The sequence below is a fragment of the Caretta caretta genome, chromosome 8 (genome assembly GCF_965140235.1).
Source record: "Caretta caretta isolate rCarCar2 chromosome 8, rCarCar1.hap1, whole genome shotgun sequence".
NCBI lineage: Eukaryota > Metazoa > Chordata > Testudines > Cheloniidae > Caretta > Caretta caretta.
The window spans coordinates 2,585,050-2,608,988 of record NC_134213.1 but is presented as its reverse complement, the minus strand read 5'-3'; the positions used below and the strand labels follow the sequence as shown (position 1 = coordinate 2,608,988).

General features: G+C 42.2%; 1 protein-coding gene across 9 annotated transcripts in view; it reads right to left on the bottom strand.

Annotated features, from left to right (window-relative positions):
• The window catches only part of EBF1 (EBF transcription factor 1), a 330,802-nt gene that overhangs the window by 84,839 nt on the left and 222,024 nt on the right, over positions 1-23,939 (bottom strand). For 5 of the 9 annotated variants that reach the window (XM_048861294.2, XM_048861296.2, XM_048861300.2 and 2 more), the window contains exons 9-10: positions 7,717-7,850; positions 76-202 (exon numbers count right to left, since the gene is read on the bottom strand). In XM_048861294.2, coding sequence (XP_048717251.1) covers positions 76-202; positions 7,717-7,850 — 261 coding nt within the window. The remainder of the gene's footprint in view (positions 1-75; positions 203-7,716; positions 7,851-23,939) is intronic. The other 4 variants (XM_048861297.2, XM_048861295.2, XM_048861299.2 and 1 more) reach the window with 1 other exon arrangement.

Here is a 23,939-nt window from a genome sequence, read left to right as displayed (position 1 = left end):
GCAACATCCCATAGAGTGCCTGAGAGCCCGATGCCCTAGCTGTACATGTTGTAGCTAATACGAACGCACGCTTACCTGTGTAAATGAATCTTCCAGGTGTTCCCTTACAGAACTGCTTAGACTTGTAGGACAATGTGACTTCTACCACACCAGGGATATGTCGGGGAGGTGTCTGAACTCGGATTGCATGAGGGGTAATCAGCTAGAAGACACCATCGGGAGAGGGGGGAAAAAAAAGCACAGTTAGATGCAGAATTCTTCTTTAACAACACTTTCTTCCTAGAGCTCAGTAAACAAAGCTTTGAAACGTGTAATTAACCTGTCAATGTTTGAATACAGTCTTGATGTAACCCACATAAAAGCCAGTGACACCAATATTTACAAGCGTTCTCCTTCCCAGCCAAAACAACATTATCTCTGTTTTCATACATGGTAGGCACATGCTTCCTAGTGGGAAAATTAAGCCTGCCTGAATGCAATAAGCACACCTAGCACATGCAGGGATCATGGCAATACCAAGTTCAAGTCCTCGCACCAACAAGTATACTTTACAATAAGATGATGGATGCGTTAAATAGAGTCACAGAGCCACAGAGTTTAAGACCAGAAGAACCAACCAGATCATCTGCTCTGACCTCCTGCACATCATGGGCTACTAAACTCCACCCTGTTACCCCTCCATTGAGCCCAATAACCTGGATTAGAATAAAATATTACAGCCTTCAGAGAACTAAATGACTGTGGGCCACAGGCAGAGACGCACCCAAGGAGCACCAGTGCCTGAAGCCCCTGCTAGGGCAAGGATTTGATTTAGTGAGATATACCCGGATGATTCTAGCAAGCAATCCATTCCCCAGGGTGCAGACAATGGCAGGGGCCTTGGGTTGTTTTGTTTTTTTGCCTATCTGGCCTGTGGGAAAATTCCTTCCCAACCCCAAAAATGTCAGCCGTATAAGTTTTAAGTGTCTGAACAAGGACCATTGCAATACAGCACATACAGTCTGAACGTGAAGTGCACTAGGCCTTCAGAGTCACTGGAGAACATGTGCCATTCCAAACATTGAAACATGCTAACTCTGAGTCTGCCAGCACTCACCTCTGTACCAACTGAGTGCACAGCAAGCTACCAATTTCATTTGGGAGCCTCTCACCCTCATCTTGTAGTGATGTAACTGATTACCCAGGGGGCGCAGCAGTGCCAAGTCAGGCTCATTAGCTATTACAGCTCGCCCTATGCTGGTTGTGCCATGTCTAAGACATCTTTTGAAAAACAGCCAAGGACTTTAACATTAAAGACTGACGTGCTACCCCCCATCACATCATTCTGTGCCTCTTCCCCTCCAGGATGGCTTGATCTGAAGAGGCAACGGCTACCCACAGCTTAGAATTTCTCAGCATTTACTGGTCTGTCACCACTTTTGTGGTCTTTAAGTATAGCTTGTGGCATTTTCCAAGACCTCTTCCCTGGTTCCCAAGAAGTGCCTGTCCTATTTATGGCACACTGTTACATAGTGAGAGATGGGAAGAGCTCAGCAAGTTTGCTGGTTGGTTCTTCACAAACAAACAGTTTGGTTTTCCTTTGTCATCTGAAGTAAGTATATTTAGCTGTGTTTAAAGCCACACATATACAACACTCAGAGTAGCAGCCGTGTTAGTCTGTATCTGCAAAAAGAACAGGAGGACTTGTGGCACTTAGAGACTAACCAACTTATCTGAGCATAAGCTTTTGTGAGCTACAGCTCACTTCACCGAATGCATGTAGCTCACGAAAGCTTACGCTCAAATAAATTTGTTAGTCTCTAAGGTGCCACAAGTCCTCCTTTTCTACATACAACACTGTCACCCACACATTCTCAAAGGGTGAACTTTATGCCTAAAGTCCTATGTTCCAGGATGCCTGGGTTATATTTTGTTCATGTCTAATTTAGACCTTGGTGGGTATGAAAAGGGATCAAGTAATTCCATTTTATAAACAAGCATGCTCGACATCGGTCTGCAAGAGGTCACAACCACCAACAGTGCTTAATGCTGGGTGACATGTCAGGGATTGTCTTTAGTGTCTAGGGAAAGGTTCAGTAAACTGCCTTCTCAGGATCATTATTAATTGTTATTTATAACACCACTGCACCTATGAACGCCAGGCAAAACCAGAGCCCCACCGTGCTAGGTACAGTACAGACAAGTAACAAAGGAGGCAGTCTCTGCCTCAGAGAGACTGCATTCAAGGATCAGAAACGTAAATGATCCGGTTAGATTGCTTTCACTGCCCTGAGGAATACTGATCACCATACAGGAACTGAAGTGAGAACTGAATTCCATGGCACTTACAAATTTGCTGCCTAGCTCTATGAATCCAACTTGCAATCTAAGGGTCTGGTCCATGCCAGGAACTTTTACTACCCTGGGTGGTTCCATTGACATCAGTGGGACAAACGCCTCACAGTAGTCACACATGATGAGAGACAGCATGATGACAGGCATTGTGATCCAGTGGATAAGGCCCCGGACTGGGACTCAGGAGACCTAGTGTGAAACCCTGAGTCTGTTCAAATCAACAGCAAAACTGCCATTGACTTCAGTGGGGCCAGGATTTCATCCCCGGGTCCTACTAGCTATGCCATAATGCCAATGACCTACCGGGCAAGTCACTTCGCCTCTCTGCCCCTGCTTCCGGTCCCCTCCCACTCCTCCTAGTCTAGTCTCTCTACCTTGTGTGATCTTCAGGACAGGGGATGTCTATGTGTATCTACAGTAGGGCCCTGATCTCAGACAGGCACTTCAGAGTCTAGATGCAGTGATAGGACAAATAATTAACAGTCAGAATAGAGATATGCCAAGAAGCAGGCTCTGTGATTCAGAGATTAAACCCAAACCCCACATTAACTTCCGCCTCCCCCAAACTTTGGGGCAAGTCTGATCTGGACATCAACTTAGCACTGGGCCCCTCTCTCCTGGGATATTTAACTAAACTGGGCTAAATTTCTGGCATCTGCATCGGCTATTTTATATCATCTCTCTTAACGTCAGTTGGGACCCAGAATGGATAGGATTAATACCACAGATACAGAGGTCTTCAAAAGAGAGGGAGGAATTTGTGCTTTAAAATCCAACACATATTAGGGTTTGTATTTGTGCAACAAGCCTCTTTTCTTTCTTTCTTTCTTTTTTTTTTTTTTTGGTTTGCTAATATATTCTAGACATTCTTGTGTGATGCAGCATCATTTCACACTATGGAGACTGCCAGGTTATTTTCTTAAAAGAAAAAAGTGGCATTATATAAAGTTAAGAAGATGGTGTTACGTTTAGTCACTAGTCTATTTTTGCCTCTGTGAGCACTGATTTGTGGTTACAGAAGTGATTACAATTGGTCAGAAATTTACTTTGGATTCTTTATAAAGAGGGCCATTAAAACAGAAGTGAGGACAAAAAAACAAAATCTTGGACCCATTTAAGTTAGTAGGAGTTTTGCTGTTTCCAACAGAAGCAGCCTTGAGCCCAACAGGGTCTGCACAGAGGTTTAGGCCTAATTTTCCTAAGTGATTTTGGATGCCCAGCCTCAGATGTTTTAAAGAGCCCCGATACTTAGAAGGCGAAAGCCCCAGCACTTTTTCAAAACCAGGCTCCATTAAAGGGTCCCGAACTGGGCCCTCCAAAATTGAGGCGCCCAAAATTAATAGTTAGCTTTGGAAATCTTGGCCATAGAATTTGATTCAGCAGCATAAAAATCAATCCCAGCTTCTGTGCTGTGCAAGGGTAGCGGAGCTGGTATATCAGGGGGTTTCCATCTTTTCTCAGCATAAAAGTAAAAAGCACATTTCCAGCTGACTCTGTGGAGATGCAGGAATGTTCCCGGGCAGGAGAATGTTCAACGAAACAATCAATTTTAAGCAAATATTGCACAATATTGATGAGAAACTAATTTTGAATTCATAGTCACGAGTATTGGCCCTGAAACCTGATTCCAAGAGTTAAACTCCTCCAATCAGGGGCCAGAAACTCCCATGCGTCTAATCAGCAGCTCGGATGTGGAATACTCACAACAATTCACAAACCAAGAACATTCACTGAGGAACAAATTCTGAGGAACAAATCAGTCTGTTCAAGACTGTCCTCAAACAGAAAGAGATGAAGTTTGTTGAATAGATTATTTGTTGTGAGTCATTTGCCCAGTTCCAATGTGCGCAAACTATACCAAAATAAAAGGAGTACTTGTGGCACCTTAGAGACTAACAAATTTATTTGAGCATAAGCTTTCATGAGCTACATCCGATGAAGTGAGCTGTAGCTATCGAAAGCTTATGCTCAAATAAATTTGTTAGTCTCTAAGGTGCCACACGTACTCCTGTTCTTTTTGCGGACACAGACTAACACGGCTGCTACTCTGAAACCTATACCAAAATAGTTTGTCAGTTTCCGAAGTCACATGGAGAAAGGTATTAGAGAGCCCATTTCACTATTCTTTATGAAAATGATTTTAAAATGTGATATTTTTAAAGTACTATGAGAGTTAAAGATGAACTGAACTCAGTGGCTTAAGGTATCTGCATTTCTGCACAAAATTAATGTGACAAATTAAGTTTTTATTTAGCTCTCCTCTATCTGGGAAAGGTTGTAATTATGTTAGAGTGTTTACAACTAAAATATAGCTTTAAATAATAAATATGTGTTTCAAGAAATCATTTTAAATCTGCTTCTTTAACATAATCAACTCCATTTCAAGCCTCTGAATATTTCAATTGCAAACCTTGACTACATGTAAAATAAATTAAAACTATGTTATTTACATTCCAAATTATTTATAACATATACAGCTTGACAGCAATAAAAAATTTTAAATTAACTTTTTTCTTTTTACCTTGCGTCTGACATGTGATGGGAATTGTATTGGAAATATCTATCTATCTTAGGTACTTACGTGGTCCCCATTACAATACTATCAAAGCACCCTACAATCTTTAATGTTTATTTATCCTGAGAGCACCCATGTGAGGTACAGCAGTGTTGCTACCCCGTATCAGAGATGGGGAACTGAAGCCCAGAGCCACAAAGAGCCTGAATTTTCAATGTATTTAAGTGCCTAGCTCCCACTGAAATCAATGCGAGTTGGGTGCTTAAATACTTTAAAAAATCTGGCCCTAAGTGATGTGCCCAAGATCACACAGGAAGTCTGTGGCAGAGCAAGAAATTGGACCCAGGTGTCCTGAGACCAAGGCTGGAGCCCTACCTACTTTTTCTATGCCAGTATAGTCCATGTAAATAAAGTTGCACGTGTATCCCATATTAAACTTGAGAAGAGCTTACTGGTGTCCGAGGTAATTTAGTGGTTAGCAGAGCTCTGCAAAATTGTGCTTAGTCCAAACATTTGTCCTAGTCCCTTAAGTCCACTGCAATCAGAACTCCTAGTGCTGCCAAGGAGAGCACAGTGAATGGACTGTTTGTAGGACTGGGTCTAATTTCTTGGGTTTCCATCCACATGGGTTTGCTTTCCTCCCAAAACTCAAGTATTGCTTTGGGTTTTGTGCAGCTTGGTCAAAAACTACCAAGCTTCACTTGGTTCTATGGCAAAATCATGAGAAACTAAACGTTTCATATGGTTTTGAAAATAAAATCATAAATCCAACCAGGTTTGCTCAAAGCTAGCCTCACATTTGCAAAACTTCTGACAAGCCTGCTCTGAGTTTTGCGCTTGCAAATCAAATCCAGAAATCTGAAGAGCTTCATTTCTTCCTCTAGCAAAGGGCAGCTAAAACATTCGTACTGGATAGCTACCTTCACTTTGGGTACTGAAAATCCAGTGGACATGTTTCGAAAGGAGAAAATATAATGGCTGGCTTATCCTGTCTTGTGTATGTGGATACTGTGTGTAGTTTGAATTATTTAGAGATCATTCAGCTACCTTCACGCATTTCCAGGTTTGCTTTTAATGGACTCCTGGTTCTTTCCACAGTCATATCTTTTCCCTTTGGGATTTTCATATTCCATTTCTAGGTTACAGAACTGCAGTAACAATTTTATAGTGAAGGCTGTAAAACAATTTCCATTCTAAGCCCAATTACAACCCACTCTCTAAAATTCACAAAGAAACAAACTAACTCCTTTCAGTCTGAATTTTCCCATAGTCTGAGTTGATGACAAGGCCTTTCCACCATCCACAATAACAATTGATTCACCAGCTTTCAACCTGGCAATCTCTGAAGCTACCAACCAATTACCTTTATTAATCACTAGAACTGGAGTTTAAAATGGAAAAGCCAATCTTAGGTACATTTCCTGCTGCAGCCTCTACACCCTCTTCCCTTCCTAACCTCTTCACCTTTCCCATTAAAAGTCTTTAACTATAATGGCTCCATTCCTGCAGACCCTCATACAAGCAAAGCCCCCACTGAAGTCAGTGGGAAGCTTGGTCTACATAAGGGCTTCAAAATAGATCCCATTTATTACATCTGCTTTGTAATAATACCCTTTCATCCATCTGCACTGGTCTTCCATGAGGGGGGAATGAGAGAGAGAGAAGTGAAGTCCACTGCAAATTGTAGAGGGCACCCTTCCTATGGAAATTGCTCCCAAATGTGTAGCAGACTCACCCGGGGTAAAAGGGTAATATCTGAAGCAAATTATAGGACTGATTTAATATTTAAAATGTACAGTCCTGGGGATTAAGAAGAAAGGGAGGGGGAGGCAAGCCTCTCTTTTAAGCTTTTTTGACTTAATCCTATTTAGTTTAGGAATCACAAAAGGCAACTCTGCACCTGATTACCAAGGAACCTTGACTATCGTGCCATGATCTCAATGTCACTGGGTGTGTATTTATATAATTAATGCAGTAATGCTGGCTTGTAACTAACATTAGGAGGTTTACTGCAGTACTAAAGTCACATAAATATCAACTCGAGGTAAAACTTCCAATGCTGCCTTTAAAGCCTCATGAATGCAACATCTAAGTCACTCTGTCGGAAGTATCCTGGTGCCAGAGAATCAGTGGGAGTTTTGCATGGATTTCTGTGGGCCTGTATGTTACAGGAGGATAGTTCTGTTGATATCTCTTGTGATGTAATGTTTCACTGGTGTTTGGGAAACAACAGAATTAAAAACCCATAATATGAGAGAAGAGATGGAGAAGGAAATTAAGAAAAATGAGCAATGGAATAGAGTAAAAAAAACAGAAATGAGAGAGAAGAAAGGCTTGCTTTGAAGCATGAAGGACTCCGGTTGGTGGGATACTTTCCCACAGTGGGTACAGTTCAGTATATCAAATGAAAATTCTCCAGTTGATGCTTAGAACAAAATAACTAGAATTTAGGACCTGCTATTCTGAGGTTTTGGGCTTCTGTACCCCCCGGTGAAGCAAATGAGCGCTTCCGGTACATAGCACCTCTGAAAAATCAAGATCTCGCACATCTTTATTTCATTGGGCCCTGGACCACTGTCATGTTAAATGCAGAATCCTTCACAGAGATGAGAGCTTATCCTTTACTCCTCCCTGAAATAAAAGCGACTGGGCTAAATTCAGCTCTGATGTAAGCAGGTGCAGCTACACTGGCTACACTGGATTTGTGCCACTTGCAAATTTGATCCTGTTTGCACAGAACTGGAGGAGCAAAAGAAGGAATTCACATCTAAACCTTTGTTGCTGATTTAGCTTTGGGCCCAGAAGAAAGACAGGCCTACTATAAACTAGACAAAGCTATTAGACATTAACGTTCAGACAACACCTACCTCACTCCAGACCAGCATGGTGCCGAATATGACCTGTAACCCATCAAAGAAATTGTCTCCTATGATGATGACAGTGGCACCTCCTGTAGTCCATCCTTCACTCGGGCTGATAGCTTTGATACATGGTGTAGCTGCTTTTCAACACACATGAAAAAGAGAAGTATTTGGCTGTTAGAACTGGATTTTAATGACAGACAACTTGAGCGGGGGGGGGAGCTTTCATTCCCTCCCTTCCCCCCACTAACATGAAGATTCCAGAAAGCTCATTCTTCCTTGCATGTGCATGTGCCCCCAATTAGATCTTTGGAGAGGAGATTTTTTTTTGCCCATTAATTTTTGTCTTTGTGCTTCTGTCAAGACAATAAACAGTTTTTTAGCCTAGGCGAAGAAACTCACAGCATGATAGACATAGACCGACGGTAAAACAGAACATATTCCGATAGTTAGTGTATATTTAAATGCTGAGTACTTGATTCAACAAAAAGATAATCCGGCTACCTTTATTGTCCATTACAATATAAACTAACCATAAATACTACAGAAAATGTTCGTTAAATAAAAAAGGGCACACAACTATATTACTTTAATTCTTCTGCAACAAGATCCACGCTGCTCCAAGGTCAAACTACCCTGCCGCGCTGCAATCCTGCAGCAACTGTCAAAATAAATATCTGCTACCAGGTCAAAAATCGTGCAATTAAGAAAGATGTGCAATGCACTTTCAGACAGAAGAAGTCCCCTGCCACGTGTGCACAGCAAACCTCCACTCTCACATATTGCCTTTCCTGCACGATATAGGCTATGTACCTTTCGTGAGGGTGCTGAGAGGGCAGTCAGAGTTAAAGCTGTCAGCACTCAGGGCTAGACCTGTCTGCCACAACACCCTGTAGGTTTTAGGACTTTAGAGTCACAAGCGAGCTGAGCACTGCATGCAGGCAGAACAGGGCAGCAAAATATTTATAGCCTGATTCTCTGCACTTACACTGGAGTAAATCAGGAGTTAACTGGCCTGAATCCAATGGCGTTATGCTGCTGTAAAAACAATGCAAACGAGAGGACAAACAGGCCCTCAGTTAACTGCGTCAGTGCAGGCTGATGGAGTGGCCATTTGCCAATTTGCCTGCAGTAGCAGACTCTCAAGAGCCAGACCTGGGCAGAGATATTAGAGATATGGGCACAGACGGAGAGCAGCATAGGACTTGATCCTGCATACCACCCAGTACTCCCATCTAAGGCGCTGTGTGGACAAAGAATGTGGGACCCAATCCTTACATTATATTTGTGCACAATATGTCACTTGTGCCTATTCCTTGAACAGCTATACAAGAGGAATTGTTTAAAAAACCAACCCATCAATAAGTATAAGTTTTACAAAAGAGGCCTGTATTAGAAATAAACGAGGGGCCAGGTCCTCCATTGGGGTGAAATTCTGGCCCTACTGAAGTCAAATGGGAGTTTTGCTCATTGAGGCCAGCATTTCACCCCTACGTCTACTGGCATAGCTTCACTGAGAATGGGGTCCTCAATCTGCAGCTATAGGCCAATTTATGTGGAGGTCATTAGCAGCTGATCATGGATTGCATGTTAGTAGAAAGGCTTGGCAGATTGAACTGTCTGTTTGGTTTAGTCCAGGAGTCTCAAACACGCGGCGGTCCGTGGGGCTATTTCCTGCCGTCCGCTAGCTCCCCGCAGCCTCCCTGCCCCCCCAGCATTTACCTAGAGCGGCTCCGGCCCAGCGTGCACCGGGGGCAGGATAGGCTCCCCTCCTGCCTGCCCCCCCTTGCCTCTCTGGGAAGCGGCCGGGACCTGGGGGAGGCCGGGGGGGGGCCACAGGGGTCTGTGTGTTGCCCTGTCCGCTCCTCCAGGTACCTCCCCCAAAGTTCCCATTGGCCGCGGTTCCCCATTCCCAGCCAATGGGAGCATCGGGGAAGGTACCTGGAGGTGCAGCCAGGGCAACATACAGACCCCTGTGCCCCCCACCCAGGTCCTGGCCGCTTCCCAGAGCGGCAAGGGGGCAGGGCAGGCAGGCAGGCAGCCTGCCCTGCCCCCGGTGCGTGCCAAGCCGGATCCACCCCTCGAACCCTCCTGTAGCCGAACCCCCTGCACTGAGCCCCTTGCTGCACTCCTCCTGCACCCCGACTCCCTGCTCTAAGCCTCCTGCTGCACCCCGTACCCCCCCCTGCCCTGAGTTGCCTGCCGCACCCTGATCCCCTGCCCCACCCTGAACCCCGAGCCCCTGCCCCGAGCCCCCTGCCGCACCCTGCACCCCTCCTGCACCCCCTGAGGGCAGGGAGGGGGCAGAGTTGGGGTGGCGATTTCAGGGAAGTGGTTGGAATGGGGGCAGGGAAGGGGTGGGAAGAGACTGGGCAGGGGCGGAGCCTCACAGAAGGGGTGGAGTGGGGGCGGGGCAGGGGCAGCATGGGGTGGGGTGGTCAGTGGTGTGGCCCTCGGGCCAATGTACTAGTTCTCATGTGGCCCTCATGGTCATTTGAGTTTGAGACCCCTGGTTTAGTCATTTGAAATAATTGCCATGGTGCTCAGAACTTGTGTGCGGGTATTTTTTTGGTCTAAACCTAAAGGAAGTAAATAAAACAAGGAAATAAAAGAGACCGTGGCAGGCAGCGTGCTTTAAACCATTTTTAACACAAAGCGCTAAAGAAACACTAGGTATTAATGTTATTCATTAGGTAAGTGCCAGATGGTAGGAGTTGAATTGATGCACCCAACAAGACCACTCCGCTGAGCCAACTGGGAAGGTGGGCGGGCAAGGGGATGGGAATAAGGAAGGAATTGGAACTTGTTGAATCGCCACTAGCATGAGATGTTTCTGTGGATATTGATGCAGAAAAGCTCCAGAGTGACAGATGATGTACATGGGATGCAAACAGACCCTGTCGCCACTTGCCAAAGGCTGTAAGAGTCAGGCACAAACTTTTCCACTACTTAAGATGATGGGCGTGCCAGCTAACATGAAAAAAACCCCAGCCAAAAATCATTACATTGCTCCAAACTTGGCAGTGGGCAGCACTTCAACTTTTACATGAACTAACAAAAGAAACATCCTAAAATTACAGGCATGAAAAGGCAGCACACACACAGAAGTAACTTCAATATGTTTAATTTGGATTCACGTTTGTCGCATAAAACTGTGCATAAAAACTTTGGAAAGCCCAAACCAAACGTTTTCCTTTTGAGTGAGCTCACAGCAATGGACTTACCACGAAACCAGCTTTTCTAAATGTCATCTAGCCCTTTCACAAAATCCAATCATTTCACCAATAAAAATTAAAATCAATTCCAAATTACACAATTCTTGATATTTATAGTTGACGGTGGGTATGCACACTGCAATAAAAATCCAAACATAATCAGTTCTCCACATGTCAGCAAGAGGAGCTACTCTTCTTAAGGACTAGAAGACAAACTTCAAAAAAAAAAACCACTCCAGTCATAAAAACTATTTGAGACCCTACATCATTAACTGAAACAGTATGCAGCCTTCACAATTACAGATTCAGTTCATCTTTAAAATGAACGTAAAATATTTTTTGTAGTTGCGAGACCCAATTACAGGTCCGTACCGTCTTGATGTTTACCTTGCAACTTTTCTTTTGTATCCTCAACATGGAAATCAGTGAAGGGCGCTGAATTCCTTGCACTGTTTTACATGTTTGGCTCTGATCCGGCAAACATTTACGTTACCTGCTTAACTTGAAGCATATGTCTATGCCCTATCAAGATCAATGGAACTTTAAGGAGCTGCCCAGACGCTTTCCCAAATTGAGGCTCTGAGCTCTGATTAATCAAGGCACTTGTGCACATGTGACCAGTCCCAGTGAATGGTGAACATGAAAGCTCAAAAACGTGTCTCTCCCCCCAAAGGAAGTTGGGCCGAGAAAAGATATTCCCTCCCTCACCTCCTCTCTCAAACATTTAACATGACACACACATTTAACTACCTTAGTGAAATTGTCAACAATAGCACTGGAAATATAGTACCCTGAGGACCTGAACTCAGGTTGGGGCAAATTAGTGAACAAGGGACTCGTTTTAGAAATACAGTGTGCGTCACCGGAGATGTGATCCGTTTACAGTGGGGTTGCATTTCTGATTGTTCATGGAGCCATAGGATCTCTCCCCTTTGGGGCAATACACTTTCAAGTTACACCTCCCACCTTCCCCCCATGCACCCACAGTGTTTTGTTTTAAACATATTTGGTTTGTAAATGTAAAGGTCTACATCACTGCACAAGTCACAGCCCGGCACTGGAAGAGTTATGGAAATGCAGTGCTCCCAAAGTATCCAGCACCAGCACAGTGCAAGTGACACATGGGGGAGCAGCTCACTGGAACTTCAACACCCGCCCACTATTTATTGCCTCAGCACCAGGGCAGGCACGGTCCAGCTCCCAGTGCCGCGTATATCTGTTAATCATTTGGCATCTTTAACTGTATTTATCTTCCTGGGAGGTATTTACTTATCAGCAACGCTACAAAAATGGACGAGAAAACTGAATAATGTCCTGTGGAAAATTCTGATATTTCTACATTTGCTTTGGTTCCAAAACAGTACAAAACATTTAAATGGGGGGGGAGGGGGAACTGCAGAACAAAAAGTTCCAAAAAGTTTCATTCCAAAATATCAAAATGAAAAATGTTAACATTTTCAACCACAACAAAAATGTCGTTTCAAAATGTTCACAGTTCAAAAGTTCCAAATGTTCATTTGAAATTAAAAGTTTTGCTTTGAATTTTCCTATCAAAAACCCGAAAAATTTCACTGAAATTGACATTTTCTGTGAATAATTTTGTTTTCGACGAAACTCCACATCTCATCAGGAAAACCTGTCAGTGAAAATTTTTTGACCAACTCTAACAGTAAAGTAGTGACACATGCCCACTAGATAAAACAGGGCAGAATTCAATTCCAAGCTTCCGTAAGAGTTATCATAATAAACAACAGTGAATGCACACACACTTTAAATAATGAAAGGCAGACAACCCAACTGTATCCTGAACCAAAAGAGCTTGTAAGTGTCACTGCCAGATGCCATTTAAAAAAAAAAAAATCACTCAGACATTCAGTGTGAGTGTACTCCGTTCACAGCATCTTCTCAAAGCAGAGTCTCTGGATTGAATAAACACGGGAGACCACATTAACTGCAACCTCTCAAACAGCACATGTGAACCTTGCCACTCCTGATTGAAGATGATATGGCCATATCCTACACCCATAAAAGTTTGCTTGTGGTTATGAGCATTAACGAGATCCTCTCATTCCTTGCAAGACATTGAGAAAAATAAATGTTGACATGCGTTTTGCTGTGCAGCTCCTGCTATCTGTATTAACAGAGAGAGATGTTAAGCATCTAGGGTGAAGTCTGGGAGATTTGCCACTGCCTTCAATAGAGCAAGGATTTCATCCTCAGGGAGAGATTTTTCAAAAACGCTTAAGGGATTTAGGAGCACAAATCCCATTGACTTTCAAGGGAACTCATGCTACTTAGGTGCTTTTGAAAAATCTTCCCCTTCTTTTCTGGAGTGTTGGTGAATTTTCACAACTTTCCACAACTGGATGCTATGTACCAACTTCAGCGCATAAGAAACAAAAGAGAAGAGAAAAGTTTTTTTTTCCACCGAGGAGTTGGGTGTGTATGTATGTGTATGTATGTCTGCTTTTTCCCCCCAGACACCAAAGTAGAGGAGACTTTCCTTCCTTCAAACTGTGACAATAAAATGATTACCCCGCCACAGTTTAGCATAATGGTTCAGAAATGCTTGTGGCATATTGCAGAGTTAAAGTGGAAATTATTAGGTAGCTCTTCTTTGTTATAATAATGATCACTCCACAAATAAAAGCTCTTCTCCCAAAGGTACTGCAAGGCACAAAATGCTAATTCTGAAGATTATGTGTGCGCTTTTATTAAATATTACTATGCCCTGTCTGTTTGAAGGCTTCACTGCTCTGATTGTTTTATGAGTGCCATGTTAATGTCAGCCCCATCTCGCTAGCAGCAGGCACACATTTTACCTTTTGTATGAGAGTTGATCAAAGGCCACGTGCTGGGGGAATTGCTGAGAAAACACGGACAAGCGATAAAAATCTAACAGATTAATTGGTTTAAATTTCATTTCAGGGTGTTGAACTTTGGCTTGGGCCGCTAATACTACACTACGAGTCAGGGCCTAATTACCAGATTTCCAATTTGCCTCTGAACAATGGTTGGGAGGGAGGGAGACCAGGAGTAATAATAATAATAAAAAACCCTTACAGCCTCTCGTACATATTTAACAACTAATGTTCTGCATGCAGACAATTTCACTGGAGACTCAAAGAGCAACGGAAGACAGAAGAAACAGCAGATGCCTTCAGGACCATCAAACATCCTGATTTACAGAATCAATGCGAGAGTGAGTCAAGTGCCCCGCACACATGCACCAGACCTATCAGACTCTTCATTAGGGACCTGAATTTATAAGTAGGAATTACATTTTACCCGCACCGTAGAAATGATCTATGTCACTGATAGAAAAGAGGGGCCAGAGGGAAAATGGTGTTTACTTCAGGGTTTATGGGTGGCTTCAGGAAGAAGGGTTAATTGAGCTCAGAGGTTCATGCTCCCCGAGGTGAATTAGCAGGATGCACAGCTACCAGCAGGGTTCTGGGGCTGCTCTTATTTTGTTTCTAGAATCTACTTGCGCTATGATTAATATCTCGTTTGTGCTCGAGACTGTAGGAGTGAGCCGGTGTGCCGTTTGTATCATGAAATATTGTTTCGCCCTTCATTATCCAGAGAGGAGGCTCTGGCAACAGTTGCATCAACACAACAGGAGTTAAAATTATGGGATGTGGGCTTGCATTTTTTTCATAGGACGGACTCTGATAGGCAAACACAGTGCAATTGCATATAGCCAGGTAAAGTTGGGAATTCAGATACAGCTTCCATACGTCTCAAGGAAATTTTAAAAGTCAGGTAAGATTAAAATGTCTGCCTGAAATGACATGTATTTACTTTTATTTTACATTTTCCAAGCTAGAACCTCTGGCCAAAACTCTTCATGGAAATCAGCCACTGACTAAACTCGAGTTTACAGGCTTGATCCAGCAAGGTGCTGAGAGTCCTCACCTCCTGCCCCATTTGGGCCCTGATTCAGCAAAGCATTTATGCAAGTACTTAAGTCCCACTGAACTTCACTGAAGTGCTCTACAGAACCCAGGCCCCCATGCTCACCCTTTGTGGGAACGGAAGGGGCTGAGAATCTTGCCTCTTGGCCATTTTCAAAAATGGCAATTTTCATGAAAATTTGTTTCCCCTCCTGCAAATTTTACTTTTCTTTTAACTTTCTATGAATTTCTTTCCTATTCATCATTCACTGTGGGCTGCTTGCATTCCCCATTCTGACCACTCAGCTTAGTCACACTGTGGGATTTCTTTTTTCTAGAGCTGAAAATGATCATTTTTCCACACACAAAAAAAAAAAAAAGTTTTGAAAAGATTAGGGCTGTCAAGCGATTAAAAAAATTAATTGTGATTAACTGCTCAATTAAAAAAATAATCCAATTAATCACATGATTTATCGCACTGTTAAACAATAATAGAATACCATTTATTTAAATATTTTGAATGTTTTGTACATTTTCAAATAGATTGATTTCAATTACAACACAGAATAAAAAGTGTACTGTGCTCACTCTTTCTATTTATTTTTGAATACAAATATTTGCACTGTAAAAAACAAAAGAAACAGTAGTTTTCAATTCACCTAATACAAGTACTGTAGTGCAATCTCTTTATCATGAAAGTTGAACTTACAAACATAGAATTATATTAAAAAAACTGCGTTCAAAATAAAACAATGTAAAACTTTAGAGCCTACAAATCCACTCAGTCCTACTTCTTGTCCAGCCAATCACTCAAACAAGTTTGTTTACATTTGCAGGAGATAATGCTATCCCTCTTCTTCTTTACAATGTCACCTGAAAGCGAGAACAGGCATTCGCATGGCACTGTTGTAGGCCGGCATCGCAAGATATTTACATGCCAGATGCGCTCAAGATTCATATGTCCCTTCATGTTTCAACCACCATTCCAGAGGACATGGGTCCATGCTGATGACAGGTTCTGCTTGATAACGATCCAAAGCAGTGCAGACTGACGCATGTTCATTTTCATCATCTGAGTCAGATGCCACCAGCAGAAGGTTGATTTTCTTTTTTGGTGATTCAGGTTCTGTAGTTTCCTCATCAAAGTGTTGCTCTTTTAAAACTTCTGAAAGCATGCTCCACACCTCATCCCTCTCAGATTTTGGAGGGCACTTCAGATTCTTAAACTTTGAGTCGAGTGCTGTAGCTATCTTAATAAATCTTACATTGGTACCTTCTTTGCATTTTCTCAAATCTGCAGTGAAAGTGTTCTTAAAATGAATAACATGTGCTGGGTGATCACCCGAGACTGCTATAACATGAAATATATGGCAGACATACAATTCTCCCCCAAGGAGTAATTAACACATTATTTTTTAACGAGCATCATCAGCATGGAAGCATGTCCTCTGGAATGGTGGCCAAGGCATGAAAAGGCACACGACTGTTTAGCATATCTGGCACGTAAATACTTTGCAATGCCAGGTACAAAAGTGCCATGTGAATGTCTGTTCTCACTTTCAGGTGACGTAAATAAGAAGCGGGCAGCATTATCTCCTGTAAATGTCAACAAACTTGTTTGTCTTAGCGATTGGCTGAACAAGAAGTAAGACTGAGTGGACTTATAGGATCTAAAGTTTTACATTGTTTTGTTTTTGAGTGCAGTTATCTAACAAAAAAAATCTACATTTGTAAGTTGCACTTTCACAATAAAGAGATTGCACTATAGTACTTGTATGAGGTGAACTGAAAAATACTATTTCATTTGTTTATCATTTTACAGAGAAAATATTTGTAATCAAAAATAATAATATAAAATGAGAACTGTACACTTTGTATTCTGTGTTGTAATTTAAACCAATATATTTTAAAATGTAGAAAAAATCCAAAATATTTAATAAAATTTCAATTGGTATTCTACTATTTAACAGTGTGATTAAAACTGCGATTAATCACAATTAATGTTTTTATCGTGATTAATTTTTTTGAGTTAATTGCGTGAGTTAACTGCGATTAATCGACAGCCCTAGAAAAGATAAACTATTATTGTTGCAAAAAAATCAAACTAGGAACCTTACCATTTCTGAAATTCCTGCTCCCCACCCTGAGAAATTATTTTGTTTTAATCAGCAGCACTTGCTGCCTTGGAGGACTGAGGCCTAGATATCTGCCCACTTACCATCCCTCCTATTTCAAATCAAAACATGATTTTGCACCTATGAAGCCAAATCCCACTTGCTTTTCACCAAAGAGACTTGAAAACAGTTGAATTTGATCCACTGACTTTATTGAGCCTAGCCACATACATAAGGGCTGCCGGATCACCCCATAAGTAAGTGTCTAAAGTACTAGTCATAGAGAGTTGAAGGAAAGAGAATGTGACAGTGTGTTTCACAGTTGAAGGAAAGAGAATGTGACAGTGTGTTTCACATACTGTACCCACAGCATTAAATCTTCCCTCCAAATCTAAACAACGTATTTGCTGTTTATCTTAGTAAAATGAAGATTTTCCTGCTTTCCTCTGTGGCAGTATGGTCGGCTCCCCTCCCTATTCAGCTCTGACAATAAGCAGCTGCTATGCAGGAAACAGGGTAACAGAGGTTTCCCTCTTGAAAAGATTACTCATGTAGCTTTATACAACACATGCAGGAGGCTGCAATATTCCCCACCCCCTGGTTTAGGCATCTCTGTATTTAAGAATGATAATACATGAGTTTTAGCGATTCACACCACTCTGAAAATGGCAGCTCCCCCCTGGATCTGTGTGACACCAGTGCTGGACATAATCATCGTCAAACAGTTCACAAATCATGCCACGCTTGTGGGCTGGGTTTTGGTCTGGTTTAATAGTGGAATTAAAGGTTTTAACTGAGAGTTTCAAAGCTGCCTAAGATTTTGGATGGCCAGTTCCCATTAATTTTAACGGAAATTGGGAATGCAAATCCCCTGGTGTCATATTCCTGCTACAATCAATACTTAAAACCAATGTTTCCTTTTCTTATCTTTACTGAAGCTTCAGCTAATGAAATTACACTTTGCTGACTCCTCTGTGTTTCTCTTTCCTGGAGGATTCCTTTAACCTAAACCCTATTTCTAGAGCTTTCTGGTTTTGGCCAGCAGTTGAGACACATTATTGCACGGAATGAAAAAGGCAGCATTAAATAATGAAGGATATAATACACCTCCTCCTTACCCAGGGTTCCACAGCCAGACTATAACAGCACACTTCAAAGATTAAAATTAGAAGGATGAAAATGGTCCTGTGCATTCCACTCAACCCCTTCCTCGACAGTTCTCAACGTTGGTTGCTTCAGCACGAGTGCATGGGGAGGAAAGAGGCCAGACGTGCCCCAGCTGTCTTTTGTGGGGGTACTATGCCTGCCTCCAGCCCTCCTGATGAGGCCGGGGGGGGGGGGGGTGGAGCGGGGGCTGGCAGATCATAGGTGAGCATGCCTTCAGGATTAGACCATGCTGGCCAGATAGGCATTCCCCTGCACAGTTTGAGAATCCCATTTTGGGGCTTCCAAGGCATTGATTTGAGTTAGGGTTCTGAACAGCTCATCCACATGTAGGTGCTTTGCAAATGCCAACCGATATAAACATAGACACTAGGAGACTCAGGTCCCGGCAGGGTTATGTGGCGACTGTACGGTGGCTTTGAAAAGTTCAGTGGTGCCTTAGGTGGACAAAGGTACCGAAAGAGGCAGATAGACACATACATATTTTTAAAGAGCTGGGTTCCAGGTGTTTTTGAAAATCCCACTCAGCGGTTATTTGCATCTTTGAGTGTTCAAATACCTTTGGAAATTTGACCCAGAGGAGCCAAAGTTCCATTAACTTTCACATTTGAAAATGGGACTTAAGTGTTCCCCTGAGGCGGAAGGCTGACATCAGCACTGCCCAGAGTCCTTAGTGGAGAGGAGAGACTAGTGCACCCAGAAGCATCAGCCAGTACCACCACTGCATGGCCTACCAGGCTGTTGGAATAGCCCCCACTCCATGACTGGTTGCAAGCTCTCTAGGGTTCACAAGCTGATGCAATGAACACCCAACAGCATGCATTCCCAGCGGCCATTTGCATGCACTGCCCTGGGCAGGCTGAATGCCTTGCAGCATCTCCATTCACTTGCACAACAATGCATTCCCCCCCCCCCCCCGATCCCATCCCACTGGGGAGTACCTAAAATAAGCAAAGACACAGTTTGTCCCTTAAGAACAAGAAATTGAAGAACAGGAAAATGCAAGTACTATCTAAGGCCCAATGCACGCACAAAGATGCAATGATGTGTGTTCTTTTAAACCAATTTCATTAAACCAGTGCAAAACCCTGTGTGGACTTTCACAATGATTTCAGTTCGCTTATATCTGTTTAGCTCCATTGGTAAAGTTGCAGGCACATGCTACACCAATATAACCAATTTTAAACGAGTAAGTGTGTCCACATAAAAGCTTGCATTAATTTACATTGATTTTTTAAATTAGTTAAATCAGGGCAATTCTTGTGTGGAGACAAGACCTATGCTGAAAATGAAGGTTCGAAAAGTGCGGTCTATTTCAACCCTAGAAGTATTGCAATCTAGCTGCATATCTTGCTCACCCCAGACCCCAAGTGAATTTAAAGGAGTGCCCCTTGAATGGTGCTAATTAAGGCCCTGATTCATCAGACAATCCATGCGCTTAAATTTAAGCATGTATTTAAGTGATTTGCTGAATCAGGACCTAGAACAAGGGATTGAGCTTTTATAAATCAATCATTTGCTAATATAATTGCAGAAGAAAAATCACATTTCTGTCTTCCCCAATTTCTGGGGAGAGATGTTCTTAATTCTTCCAGTTCGGAAGAGAATACAAACTCAGATTCCAGTAGAATGTTAGAGAAAATATAAAATCTGGCTCTAGGAAAGCAAATGTTTCCTGGGTTCTGAAAGAATGAGAAAGTTCAGTGATAGAAGACCTACTTCAATTGCTCAACAGTGTAAAGTCTTGACATTTTGAGGGACACAAGTGTGTAGTTTTATAGCCACAGTGGAAAGAATTGTTCAATAACAATATTTAGCAATATCTAAAAGCTAATCTACATGCAAATGCAGTCTTAACTCTTCAAATTCAGGAAGCATAGCTGGTGACGCAAATATTCCAGTAATGCCCTCGCAGCCAAACAAAATATAGAAATGTATGCCATTCTAATTCTAACCAACCTAAATCAAACATTAACATCAGATTAGTTTTTCTGTCACTTACCCTATTGCAAAAAGAAAGAAAAAACAAATCTATTTAAACCAATCTGAAATGAATTATTCATACAGCTGATTGCGATATTTATTGTAACAATAAGACGTTTATTTGCCTCTGATTGTACAACAAATGAATCATTCCTTTCTTCCCGGAAAAATAAGTTTCCTGACCAAAATTAACTTTTAGCTCAATTCTTCTGGTTAAGAACAGTCCACAAAAGAGGCTGAGGAAATCATCGTTCAAAAACAGAACAAACCATGTAGAAACACAAAGCAGTTGGAGGAGAGAGGGGGAGGGAACTGAAATCCAGTTATGCTAAGGAAAATTCAAGTACCCTAAGAGTTCTTATCCCTGTTCTGATTTCTCTTACAAATCAGACGATGTACTCTAATGCAATTTTCTGGAGAATTATAAAGTCAAATATGAACAAGTCTAGTGGAAAATCTGTGACGTTAATCTTGGCCTAAGTCATATTTTTAACAGGCGCTGAATTTGTGCGCCGGTTTATCCAGATGGCCGTACAGGAATCGTCGTGATAGGATTAAGCCTTTGTGCTGCACTCTGCTCCATCTGTTCTCAGAGGTTTGCCTGTGCCTATCAGAATACGAATTTTTAGTGTATGACTAGTAGCCTGACTAAAAGCAGCCATTTAAACACACACACACACAATTAGTAATGTGGGATGAAGTTAGCTTTACGATTTACCACTAAAGAAACATCTTGGTTTTATTCTTCTTCTAAAGAACGAAGTAAGCAGTATCAAAATTCAAACTAAAAAGGATTTTTGTTGTTGTTCTGGGACTTGTTCAATTCATTAAACCATAATACTGCCATAAATTTATAAATGAAGGCATGACTAAACATTAAGTAGCATGGCTCTTCATCTTTGAAATCTATCACAGTATTGGAATGTATGATATATTTTCACTTTGAAGATATCATGGTTAAATATTCAAGATTAAAAAAAAAAAAGAAAAGAAAACAGTGTAGATACCTGTTATTACTGTCTCAGTCTAGTCACAGGCGAAGAAAAAAAGGCCTGTAAAAAATACCTTTAAAGACACAGGCTTTTGCATTCATTGTTGCAACCTGCCAGATGCAGCAAGGATGCATGTTCAACACGTGCAAAAATTCAGCTCAGCCAGGCTCAGTGACAGATTACACTGAGTTGCCAACTGAGAGATCTGGGTCCGAAGGATGGCCTCAGGTGTCCAGGCTCTGGGCCAAGGGAATAGGTAGAGAAACTGGCTGTTTTATAAGAAAAGCAGCCCAAGTAGTCAGATGGTTTAACTCAACTGCTTTCCTAGCCAGAAAAACACTACAGGCTAATGAATAACAGGGAGGAAGATGGCAAAGAAAAATAAACAATGATTCCATTGATATTATTATTAATTATTATTAATAATAATTAGGGTTTGGTGCAGGAAAGAAAATAGCGCTTAGCCCATGTTTGTGATGGCAGTGGGACGGTAATGCAGCCACCATAACCTGGACTGCATTTAAGGAAGAAGACCTCGTTACATCCTAAAGACTGAGAGACCCTTGTCTTTCAGAATGTTCCTGCCTCTGTTCTTTGTACTAGAGTAAATGGAAGGGTCAAGTACCTCTTTCCCATAATTTAGGTTTTACTTGCAAAAACACAAGCATAAAAACATATTTGTACTTGGTCGTATCTGTCCAGCACTGACAGCACATAAAACCAGCATGCTGAAAATCTGAAGAGTGAATGCTTTGGACCCAGGCCTAGAAATGCTTAGAGAAGTTGCTCTTTCAATGCAGCTGATAAAATAATAATAAAATAATACGACTTTATTCATTTATTTAAACTGTAGTAGCACCAGGGGCACCAATCAAGGGCCAGGGCCACGTTGTGCTAGGCGCTTTACCAGACACACAGGAGAAGAACAGAGCTCACTTTTAATATAAGGAAATGCATCCGATGAAGTGAGCTGTAGCTCACGAAAGCTTATGCTCAAATCAACTGGTTAGTCTCTAAGGTGCCACAAGTCCTCCTGTTCTTTTTGCGAATACACACTAACACGGCTGCTACTCTGAAATCTGAATTTGTTCAGCATTTTTTCACCCTCTGCTTATCATCAAAGAGCCAGAGAATGGTAAACAACCTGTTTTAACCTGGACACACTGCTCCATGTCCCTGTGACTTCAAATCCCAATCCACCCAATGAGAACCGCAGCATTGAAATAGGGGCCGCTTCATGGTTATGCCTGAAACTAACTCTGAGCTCTAACCTTCCCTTCCAGCAAGGAGCAGATAACCCCAAATCCATAATTCTGTAGGCAAGTTTGCATTTTCAGGGAATACCTCAGTGAAGTGTATAGCCCCGCCCTCGACACCAGGAAAGGAAACTTGCTTTGATCTCATGTTGAATATGTACAGAGCCTCTTAAACAGCTACCAAAATACCATAATCACGGTTATTTATCAAAACACCAGTTAAACCACTGAATATAGTGTCTGAATTCCCTTTCACATGCATTGCTGATTAACAGGGAAATGGAAATGGAGCTAACGGGAATTAGGTTCCTAATCTGCTAAGCGCTTTTGAAAATCCCAGTAGGTGCCTATCTGCATCTTTAGCCACCTAAATAAATTTGAAAATCTGGCCCAAAGACTAGAGAATTTGGGGTGCCCAACTTGACATCCTTTATGGGAGCCTTGTTTGCAGAAAGTGCTGAACATCCATTCTCTGAAAGTCAGCCCCTTTTATGTATCTCAAACTGAGCATCACTAGTCACTTTTGAAAATAAGAATAAATACTAACACCGCCGTCCTCTTCTCTAGTGCTTTACATCAGCAGATCTCAAAACACTTTACAAAGGAGTTACATCATCACCCCATTTTACAGATGAGGAAAATGAGGCACAGGCAGGGAAAGTGACTTGACCAAAGTCACCCAGCAGGCCACTGGCAGAGCCAGGAACAGACTCTTGGCCTCCCGTGTCCCAGTCCAGCGATCTAGCCCCTAAGGGAAACTGCCTCCCTAATGTAAGCCTAAATCCCTAACTCGCTTTTGAAAATGATTTTCGGTTGCTAAGCCATTTAGATGCTTTTTGAAAAATGTCCCTTTTCCCTTTTGTAACCAGGCTCCTCACCACACCCATTTCACTCAGCGAGGTCATAAGCCAGTGTGTGTGTGACATCACAGTTGCTTTCATGCTGAAGATTTTTTGTGCACAAAGAGGGGACTGTGAATGCCTGGAATGAATCAGAAATGCAGAAGAGGTGGATTAGAAAAGAGAAAAGCGTCAGGTTCTACTCCGGGAAAAATGTGTCTGGCACTGCCAAAAACACTCAGTGGGAGTCATTTCCTGGATCTCAGTGGGAGCAGGGTGAGGCCAGGATGGAGCATGTTTGGAAATCCCAGCCCAAATGCACCCAAGCAGTTACTGGTGGTAAACCACTGGCTGTCCTTTAATGATAAACTACATCAGTACAGACCCACCAGCTAGAAGCCAACAAAGATGTAATGCTGAGAATGGTCTGAATGGGCCAGATCCTGCCCAGACAACGAGGCCCACGGACGTCAGCGGCAATATTGATGACAGGAATCAGCCGTATGTGGTTACTACCTGTTATACTCTCCTGCACAGCGTCCTAGGAAAACCTGATTCTGTGGAAGATTTTCAAAGGCACAAAGGGAAGCGAGGCGCCCAATACAATTCCCACTGAAAGTCAACGAGGCACCTTCCTACCATTGGTGCCTTCAAAATCCTGTCTTGAAAAACTGAAAAAGAAAATGTTTTAAATTATCAAATGAAACCACCGCACGGGTCCTGATTTAGCAGCCTACCCTTATTCAGCAAAGCATTTAAGCACATTTTCA